At 32.9% G+C, this 11,508-nt stretch overlaps 1 protein-coding gene across 1 annotated transcript; it reads right to left on the reverse strand.

The window, feature by feature from the left end:
- Positions 1 to 918: 918 nt before the first annotated feature.
- On the reverse strand, positions 919 to 5,734 carry IDD12 (indeterminate(ID)-domain 12). Its single transcript, XM_079050500.1, has 3 exons — positions 5,303 to 5,734; positions 4,469 to 4,868; positions 919 to 1,961 (listed from the first exon to the last, which is right to left on the reverse strand). The coding sequence occupies exons 1-3, from the start codon at positions 5,532 to 5,534 to the stop codon at positions 1,166 to 1,168; spliced, it is 1,428 nt and encodes a 475-aa protein (XP_078906626.1). The 5' UTR covers positions 5,535 to 5,734; the 3' UTR covers positions 919 to 1,165.
- Between the last annotated feature and the right edge of the window lie 5,774 nt (positions 5,735 to 11,508).

An 11,508-nucleotide genomic window follows, 5' to 3' on the forward strand; every position in this document is an offset into this window, starting at 1 on the left:
CTAGCAACAAGTTTTTCAGCTAAACATATTTATGCTTGTTTTCTATTCTTTTTTTTTTGTCATTATTTTTGTATGTTTGTGTTTATCGATTTGCATCCCACTGACCTTGTTTCTGTATATCATCAAATAAGTGAAGGGGTAATTGTTAAATGTTGAATGATAGTATTTAATTTTTTGTTTATCTTTTTTATGGTCGTGGTTAGGGTTTATATTTGCTAAGTGATTGTTTCATCTATTAGTACGTTTGAGTAATTTATTTAACTGATCTTTTGATTTTTCTTTTATAAGTAGTCAAACTACAACCACCGAAACAAAAGATTATGGACATGTTTGGCACCTAATTTTTGGGAGTTTCTAACCTTTTGCTATTAAGAAAAACTCGGGAAAAAAATTCGTTCGACAGTAAGAACTTCTAGCTTTTAGTTTAAATAAAAAGTTTCAAGTAACTTTTAGATAAGTCATTCTATGTAATTTTACATGTTTTAAAAGCTTACAACCTAGTTTTGCCGAACACGTCTTATAATTTGGTAGAAATTTATTTTGGTGTCTAGTTAGTAAAAAATACATCTTTAATTATTGCATGTTTCACCAATAAAATATAGGGAAACAATGACGGAGGTAGAATCATTTAGTAGTAGTGACACCTATAAAATAATAGTGGGATGCAGAAAAATCCCATTATTTTGGAAATTTTTTTGATAAAATCGTAATTTTTTAACAGAAAAGTCTCGATTATTTAATATTTTGTCCAAATTAGCGAAAAAGTCATTATTTTTATTTTAATAGAAAATAACAGATTATCGTGTAAAATTAAATAATCGAGACTTTTTTTTTTAAAAAAGTGATAAAAATTTAAAAGAAACTATAAAAGTTTGAGTAAATGAAATGTAAAAATTTGAGGAAATGAAAGAAAAAAAAAATCAAATTATGAACTAACAGATTAAACATTGAAGTTTAAATTCAAGAAATTTCCCGACAAAAAGCAAATAATGAGCATGAAAGATATGTGGAAATTTGGAAAGAGCGAGAGTGTCCTCTTGTTCAAAGATAATCATTTCGTTCTTGAGGGCCTGAGGGTTATATCTGTCATTTCAACTTCGTTTGGTATATTACCATTCTACCCTTTGTTGCCAAAAACCATGCTTGATCACTTGTACTTTCAGCTCTAACAGTTGCCCCATGCTTCCGAGGCAGTTGTAGGCTCGGAAAAACCGAACCCATGGTCTGGGATCTCTATACCCCCCGTGTACGTTAACATGTTTCCCACGTTCACGTTAGCCTCAACCCCACCGCCATGGTCGTCATTCTCTTGATCACCGGTCAACCCAAGAAAATCCCTAGTCAAACGGTCCGTTTTCTGCCACGTGGCGATATTCCCAGACACGAGACCCATATGTTGGTGGTACTCCGGCGAGATCACGGCAGCAGTTGTCACCTGAACCAACTCCCCCATATCCAACTTACTCATCGTCGACCCCACATGATCCCCCACCACACCCACCGTCGCCGCCTTTTGGAGGAGCGCGGTGGCGGAGAGGTGCGGCGCCGGCAGATGATCAGGGCTGGTGCTGACGTGGATGCTGTGCATCGTGGGGGACGGCGGCGGTGGTGAAGTTATCATAATTTCCTTATTGAGTTCTTGGTAAAATGGCGATGAAATTACCGGAAGTAGCTGGTGGCGGTGGTGGTTTATAAATTCGGGTTTGATTCGAACCGGGTTACCGTTTTGGTTGGGGACAATCCAAGTAGGGTTTAGGGTGGGATTGAAAGGGAAAAGATTTGATGGGGTGTTTTGTGAATTCTGTTGAATGTTGAAGGGGGTGTTTATAACATTATTGATAGTTGAAGGGTGGTGGTTGTTAGTTATTGATACTGCAGCCGCTGCTGCTGCTGCTGAGAGTCTGGCAGTTTCTTCAGCCAAGGCATCACAGAAGGCTCTGTGGGTAATGAAGCTGTCTTTCCTATACACCATAAATGTAAGCAAGAAATTAATAACTTGTACTTCATGCAATACAAATTATACATCATGTAAAATCCAATCATTTCACCTTTGGAAAAGACTTGCCTGATTTTTGTATTTTTCTAGTGTTTGCCATATAAAAAGTTGAAAAGTAAAAGATTGTTATTACAGTACATTCTATTTTTTTATTATTGAAAATTACGAAGCATTTATTAGTTGATGAATGAAAAAAATGGTTTTAAGGTTATATTTGTTGATTTTTTTATATAAAAACTAGTGAAATGAAAGATTCAGGTCCAATTATAATTTCATGAATTTATGCAGTCCAAAGTGATTTGAGCTTCTACTTTTTCTAAGGCAGAAAAAGGAAAATTCATCATTGTATGCTACTCACTTTCATAAATAACATCCAAATGTTTGTCCAATTTTATGTCTATTAGGGACAATAATTTGGAGGCTATATTTTTTTATCATATCATCCTACAAAGTGACACATTATTTATAGGTCTAAGAAACTATACAATTAACAAGTTGTTCAATACCATTATCTTATATATGTTTATGTTTATTATTATTATTTTTCTAGATAACAAATTTAAATCTTATACAAGCAACTTCACACACCAATCCCCCTTGTGACACTACTCAGCCACGCAAGAGATGGTTTATATCTGCCTTTTTTCTTATTTTGACTCATTGATTTAAGAACTAATTAGTTTGGATTATATTTTATCTTCAAAATATATAATACTATTCCGAATTGGTGTCCCCTAAAGATGGAATAAGTAAAACTTAAATATTACCTAAAAATAAAATAAATGATCAGACTGATTAAATAACAATATGCCGACATATGAACCCATGCAAGGTATTAAATCGTTTTACTGATACCATAGTTATTAAAAATATGCCGACATATATGAACCCATTGTATTTAGATGCTGCAATATTTGAAATTATTTTAACATGTTACTAAAGGTGTGACCAATACATTTCGACATCTCTACGTATACGTAACGATTTCATTATTAAACTTGTTCTAGAGTCCTTTTTTTCTTGAATAACTATATTTTTTATAACAAATTAATAATAAATTGCACGCCAAAATATAAAGAAAAACACCGGGCTATATATGCTGATCACCTCGGTGTTTTTTGTGATGCAAGATGAGTATGACAAATAGAATTACTTATTTTGACGCACTTTGGTGTTTTTTTTTCACGTGTTAGAAAATATAATAAATTACGATGATCATTAATATTTCCGTTAAATTAATGCTAAATTTTGAGGATCTTTAATTAATTAGGCTTTGCTGCTTTACTACTACATATTTTGTTTAGAAGGCTTTGTCAAATTCAACCTAGCTTATTACAAAAAGAGAAATTAAATATCCTCCTATTTTTTGTGTCTACCATATTCCTACCTATTTTAGATGATGACAAGTGTCATTTAATTTAATTTAAATTTGATTGAGATATTAAATTTATACACTTGTCGGTAAAAACAAAAGGTAAGAGGATATTTAATTTCTCTATTACAAAAGCCTAACAATATTATCATATGAAAGGAGTTAATGATGCTTCTTTGTTATGAAGAAAACTCATAAGTTTTAGTTTCCAAAATAACCGCTTTACAAAATATGACTGTACAAAGAACAAAGTACAAACACTTTCATGATCAGAGTGGATGCATCGTTGCATATATATATATATATATATATATATATATATATATATATATATATATATATATATATATATATATATATATATATATATATATATATATCAAAAAGCAACAGAATAAACAGTGGAAGTAATAATCAGTGTGTCCATTTCACTCCTGCCAATCTGTCTTAAATGCATTTATAACCCCCTTCTAGCTGTGTATCAATATTATTCCATGCAAAACCTTTGCTATTTTGGTGCACATGAGACCAAGAGAAAGACTTGTAAAAGTGGAGGAAAATGAGTCAAATAAACGGAAAGAAAATGCATTAAATTCTAATTACTTACATGTGTGCAAACATTTACCCAATTTAGTGATAAGCTTGAAGACATTGTTGATCATGAATCTTTATGAAACGAATTTTTAAGTTTGTAGGAGAAAAACATAGTATTTTGTAAAAATGAATGGCTTTGGACAGATTGTCAAGATTTGCATGCGAAAACCGTCGTACATGACCCCTTTTGTTTAGAACTGCTCACTTTTGCTAAATGCATGCAGCTTCATTTTTGCAAAATGTAGCTTCATTTCATGCATGCACAATCGTTTGTTGGTGAAAAGAACAAATACGTAGCTTCATTTCAACGTGTATGCATATATCGAATTATATGGCCCAACGCAGTTATACACTTCCAGAAACACATAACAATTAAGGGTGTTCAATTCAGCTTTCATATATACAAGATATAAGTTTAAATATATATAAAACCTAATTAAGCATGCATCCATTGTTCATTAATAAATGCTTAAAAGTAAATAAATTGGTAAAAAAGTAAAACTTACCTGGAGAAGAGGGTACCACAGTCACATCTATACTCTCTAGTGCCACAAGTCTTAGAATGAGCTTTCCAATCAGATTGAACAGCATATATCTTAGAACACTTATCACATTTCCACTTCTTTTCACCATGTTTTCTGCAAAAGTGTTTCTTAATTCCAGTGAGATCCCCAAGAGCCCTAGAAGGGTGGTGGTGCACACAACTAGGTTCAGGGCACACATAAGCCCTTTTCTTGATCTCATCTTTGTTATTTCTTTGCTTCAGTTTCCATGGCAAATTGTGACCTCTTCTGTGAAGTTGCAAGTTCTGATCTCTCTGAAACCCTTTGTTGCAGATCTCACACACAAATCTGTTTGTTGCCATCAGTGTTTTCGGTGATAATGCTATCACTTCCGCATCTGGGTCTTTTGTTTGATAAACAGAATTAAGTTAATCAAGATAATCAAAACGAACTCTTTTGGGGTATAAATTGAGCAAGAAAATCACTGATGGTAATAATGCCATTACTTCTGCATTGGCACTTTTCTCACTTAAGCCACTAATGATCAAGATTTAAGATCATCAAGATACCACTATTTTTGGGTATAAATTAATAGCGGAGCAATAAGTTTTATAGAGTTTGCAAAATTTGCTCATCGATTATATGTATATAACTTGTCTCTTGGGGTTATGATTTTTTATTAAAACTTTAAACACATTTATTAATTACAGATAAGTGAGAGGAGTGACAGCAGCAGTAATGCGATCACCCCTTCGATCTTTGCAACTAATATACAAGTGTGAAGAATTTACTACAAAATCATAATTTTCGCTAAATCAAGATTAGTAAAATCTGTACCTGGGTTTCCTGGAAGGTTCCTCTTTTTCTTGATCTTCTGATGATTACGGTAGAGATGGTCATGTTCTTGATCAACATGATTTGAAATTGAAGAAAGTGTCATTGATGGAGAGAATTCATGATGAGCCTTACTTGTAACAGCTGAAGAAACAGTGCTTCGTGCAGCTTCTTCAGACAAAGAAGTCGAGTTTCTATTACTAGTAGTAGAATAAACCGATGCTGTGAACATCATTTTTTTAGGGTTTTGTATTTGTTTACTTGAGAATTCAAGAAAAGGAAAGAAGAAGAAGAAGCCAAGAGATGAAGAATCAATTTCAGGAAAACAAAACAAAAGAAACAGACCCACGTCTAGCTTTTAAAGAAGTAGCTTTCTTTTTACTCTCTTGTGTTATACACACACATATATATATAATCAACAAACTGATCAAATTTTGTAATTTTTTGTAGGAAATAATTAAGCAAAAAATCTTGAGGAAATTATTCTTACATCAGAGGAGTCACTATCTATGGTCTTACCCCGTTTTTTAGCTACCTCATGAGTCTTCTTTATTCTCTATAAGTAGATCTGTCTTTATCTGCAAGCAGATTAAAAGCATACATGATTGAAACCCTAAACTTATACATATTTGCATGTCTATGTATACATGTATATGTTTCTTTGCATGTAGTTAATTTATATACATATATAACAAATTATAACCCTCCTTGTAGCCATGAGTGTATCTACAAGAAGCTAGAGAGAGAAAAGCAGAGATAGAAACATATATGCATATATGTTTGGATAAAAAAGAATATATATATATATATATATATATATATATATATATATATATATATATAGAGAGAGAGAGAGAGGTTCAAATAAGAACACTTATGAAATCGTGAACACGAAAACAAAACTAGGCTACATTTTTTTTTACCGCAAAACCCTACCGTATACCGGTACTACGGAGGAACTTAATATTCATACGTGAATATAAACCACCACCACTGTAACTAACGCAACCACCATTGGACCACATATTCTTTTTGCCGCAAAACCCTCCAACGTACCGTCGCGACGGAGGAACGTACCGGGACGACGGAACATATAATATTAATATATGCATATACTTATTTACATATAAATATTGCATTCATCCGTTGTAACGGTATGATGGAGAGTTTTGCAACAATATATATATATATATATATATATATATATATATATATATATATATAATAGTGGTGGTTTATACTCAGATATAAATATTACATTCCTTCGTCGCGCCGTTATATTGAAGGGTTTTGGGGCAAAAAAAAAAAAAAAAGTTATATATATATATATATATATATATATATATATATGGCACATTGGTTGTGGTTAATATTCACACATGAATATTACGTTCCTCCGTCGCGTCGGTACGCGAGAAGGTTTTGCGGCAATATATATATATATATATATATATATATATATATATATATATATATATATATATATATATATATATATATATATATATGACACACACACACTACAAGAAACCATGCCTTTAGCGGCAACACAATTATCGGCGACACAAGCTTTTAGCGGGGACAAATGGTAGAGTCACCGCTAAAAGTCTGTGTCGCCGGTAATTGTGTCGCCGCTAAAGATTTTTCACCCGAATCCACGTTATCCCCTTCTGATAGACCTTAGCAGTTCGATCGAGTATCTAATCCAACGGTTGGGGCCTCTTATCCGCACAAAACCAATACCGACGGCATTTTGTCGCCGCTAATAGTGGTCTAAAAAAAGACGCGTTACCCTTCCCTCCAGATAGTCACCGCTGTTAACGTGTCTCGCCGGTAAAGCCTACATAGTCGCCGCTAAAGGCTATCACAAATAAAAAGAAAAAAACGGACGCATTCTGCTCTTTTGCTTCCTGTGTTCGATCAAAACGCTGCTGCTCCTTCTTGCCCCATTTTCTGCGATCGATTCCAACGATTCCAACAAGAAATCTCCCCACATTGTGAGATTAGGGATCAAAGGTGTTTAGGGCTTCAATTAAACGGGTTAACTCACGATTTCTAGCTCCATCTCGAGAAAAAAAGGTAACTTGAAGTTCTTATATCTATTTGTCTTTCTCTGCTAACTTCGACTTCTAGCTCCATTTGATGATTAATTGCAAATTATTTTTCAATTTCAGTGTTTTTGTTAGTTTAGTCTTTGGGTTTACTGTACGGGTGAGGGTATTTTCCGGTGAAGACGAATTTTTCCGGCGACATATTCGTTGATTTCCTCCACTACAGGTTCTATTTACTTCAATTTGTTGTGAAATTTGAGTTTAATTGCAAGCTATGTGTAGTTGTATCAATTATGTGAAAATTGTCATATGTATCTATATTTGATATTTGTATGAATCTATGTAAATTTGGTGTATATATGTCAATGTATGTGTGTTTGATGTATATGTTATATATGAGTATTTGGTAGAAGTATGATGTTATTATCTATATATGTGAAATTATATGTATTTGTTATAAGTAGGATGTTATTATGTGTGTATGTGAATGTATGTATGTTTGTTGTATATGTGGTATATGAATGTGAAATTTATGTATTTGGTATAAGTAGGATGTTATTATCTATATATGTGAAAGTATGTGTATTTGGTCTAAGTAGGATGTTATTATGTGTGTATGTGAATGTATTTGTATTTGGTGTATATGTGGTATATGTATGTGAAAGTATGTGAATTTCATGCTCTTATGTATTATGTGAAAATATGTGGTTTTGGTATAAGTAGGATGCTATAATTGAAAAAAATAAAAATAAATTATTGTTATAATTGGAAAAAACACAAAAAAATGTTATAAAATTGTTTAAAAACTTATATACGAATACTAGAAAGTTTCTAGTTTGTTCCTAAACTAACCCCAAATTAACCAATAAGTTCTATAGTTAACTTATAATCTTTAACTTAACTTATAATGTTATATTTCTATAGTTTCATATTTATATTTTCATGTCTTTTTTAGTTTTTAAATTTTTTATTTGCAACATATTTATACAATGCTATAAATAAAATAAATATATTTTTTAATCTCGACGGTAAAAAAGAACAACACAACAACGTAATATAATTGTTTAAAGTACAATGCTATAATTGAAAAAAAAATTATTGTTATAATTAGAAAAAAAAACAAAAAAATGTTATAAAATTGTTTAAAAACCTATATACGAATACTAAAAAGTTTATAGTTTGTTCCCAAACTAACCCCAAATTAACCAATAAGTTCCAAAACTTATATATTAACCAATAACTTCCTAAACTTATATACGAATGCTATAATTAAAAAATATATTTATACAATGCTATAAATAAAAATATATATAGTTTTTAATCTCGACGGTAAAAAAGAACAACACAACAACATAATATAATTGTTTAAAGTACAATGCTATAATTGAAAAAAAACAAAAAAATGTTATAAATAAAAAAAATATAAAAAGGTACAATAGTAAGAAATGTTTTTTATGGATATACCAAATTATTAATTTTGCTTTATTTAATATTTTATTCAATAAAAACTAATCGCTAAACATATTAAAAGAAACAAACAATTCTTTTTTCAACAATCATGTGTATATTTGTACATCTACAATAAATAAAACAAACGTATGGAAAAAATTGATTCGTTGGATCTTTGACCCTTTTATTTAATACTTACAACTTTTGCTTATATAAATTACAAGTAATTGTAAAAAAAACAATGCTAATTCTGTATATTAAACTCTAAACCCGAAATTATGTTTCAGCAACATCATGTCAATTGATAAAAGTTGGACTAGTAATCCACATCGAAACTATCCCGAGTTCCAAGCAGGAGACTCAAAGCTTTTATCGAGAAGTCCAAGTCACACATTGATAGTAATGGTAAAATCATATGTGCGTGAAAAATGTGATAACCGTTACTTCAAGTACCCGACTGTAGTGGAACGCCATATATTTATAAATGGTTTCAGTAAGCCGTACAAAACTTGGATCTATCATGGTGAATCATTTATTCCTCCAGTCGTCTTGCCAAGTAACGAAATGGCCGATTTAATCGACGATGTGATGTGGGAGTCGAGAGAAAATGATACCAATCTCGATGAAGGAACCTCGAATACAAGGGGTAGCGGTGTGGATGATGATTTTGCACAATTGTTAGAAGAAGTGGAAACTAAATTGTATCCTGGTTGCACCTTTTCTTCCCTTGAGTTTCTAGCAAAGTTAATGCATATCAATGTGAACAACAAATGGACTGATAGTTTATTTGATCAACTCCTTGAGTTGTTGCAATCAACATTTCCCAAAGGCAACAAGGTTCCCCTTTCACATTATCTAGCCAAAAAGAAACTGAAGTCTATTGGTCTGGGGTATGAGTCGATACATGTGTGCAAAAATGATTGTTTCTCTTTTGGAAAGAACACGATTCATTGCAAGTTTGTCCCGTTTGTAAAGAGAGCCCATGGATCGATAAAAACACCAAGGGTAAGAAAGTAGCTCATAAGGTGTTACGGTACTTTCCTGTGACCCCGAGACTACGACGTTTATATTGTTCGAGGCACACTGCCAAAAATATGATTTGGCATAGTACCTGTTAAGTGCATTTTGTGCACCTTTTTGCACATATTTTAGTCCCTTTGTATGCATCTATTTAGCATAATTGTTCTTCATTTGTCTTGCATTTCATCATGTTCATGTTAGTCTCTAGAACAACCTTATTTTCACACTTTCATGTCTTTTTCAGGTAAACCGGAGGTTGGAACGCGCTTTGGGAGGTGCCGGGAAGCATTGGTGAAGATTTCGGGATGATCGGGCGAAGAACGGAAAAGTTGAAAAAATCAAGTTTGGATTCGGAGTCAGAGGAGTACACGACCCGTGTTGGACTTACACTACAGAATGGACACGGGCCGTGTTGACCAGATTTGGAGCTGTTGACTTCACTGAACACGACCCGTGTCCGTTTAGCCTAATTTGACACGGGCCGTGTTGGCCTTGCTGAGCAGTTTTGAGCATCGAACTTTGGAGTTGGAATTGAGGATTGAAGACCATTTTTCATTCAACACACCCCGTGTTGATTTGCTCTATTTTGACACGGGCTGTGTTCGACCCATAACTGCCATTTGGTAGTTTTTCCTATTTTTCATATCTCGGGACTTGGGTCATTTAGGGACACACACAACATATCAGAGCACATTTTGAGAAGGGATTTCGAAGGTTTTTGCAAGGGTTTGATCATTAATCATTTGGAAACATTATTTCTAGTATTTGTAAGTTGTAATTGCACATTATTTCCATCTTTTAAACTAGTAATCTCGTTCTAGCCATGTGTGGCTAGAACCCTAGTTTCTCCAATTTCATGTTTTGACTTCTTGGTAGTGACTTCAATCATATGACCTGATGTTTGTTCTTAATTTCTATCTAGTGAATTTGATTTAGCTTTAATCGAATGTTTGATTCTAATTGTGATTCTTATTGGCCATTTGAATTAAGGTTAGGTCATTCAAGTTATCTCTTTTACAAAATCCGTAATTGTTTTGTGAAATTGAACAAGTAACAAGCGTTTAATTGATCTCTATTGAATGAATTTAGTGTAAATCTTATTCATACACTTTTACACTCTCGAGCTTGTGAGGAGTATTGGGTGTTGTTGGGAACATTCACATAAATCTTCATGCAATCTTTTAATCTAACTCTAAGAGCTTGTTTAGATTAGGTTAGTAAGGTTAGGGTTAATCAAAGAGCTTGTTTTGGTTAATTAATGTGGTGAATGGGAAGTGTTAGAGCTTGTTAACACTTTCAAGTACCAACTTAGATAGAACTGAACGAATATTGTGTCATCTTTGAATCGCATTGCTAAGTTGTCATACATGAAGTTGGAGCCCTTACGAATTCTGAATTTAATTCACTCATTTAGCTGATTACTTGTGTTTTTAATTTGTTTGTTTAATCATTGCATTCAACCCCCCCACCCCCCGCTCTTTAATCTTTGTGTGAACAAGTACCTTGCGCAAAGAGGTATTAGACCGATTGTACCGTGTCTCTGTGGATCGACCCTACTTGCCTTGTACTACCTTTTAGTGCAATATAGCGGGATTCTTTTGGAGTATATTGTACCCCTATCATTTGTTGGGTCTGACACGCCTTAACAAATTGGCGCCGTTGCCGGGGACACGGTGTTACTAATTGTTT

The sequence above is a fragment of the Lactuca virosa genome, chromosome 5 (assembly GCF_052849685.1).
Source record: "Lactuca virosa cultivar CGN04683 chromosome 5, Lactuca_virosa_CGN04683_v6, whole genome shotgun sequence".
Taxonomy (NCBI): Eukaryota; Viridiplantae; Streptophyta; class Magnoliopsida; order Asterales; family Asteraceae; genus Lactuca; species Lactuca virosa.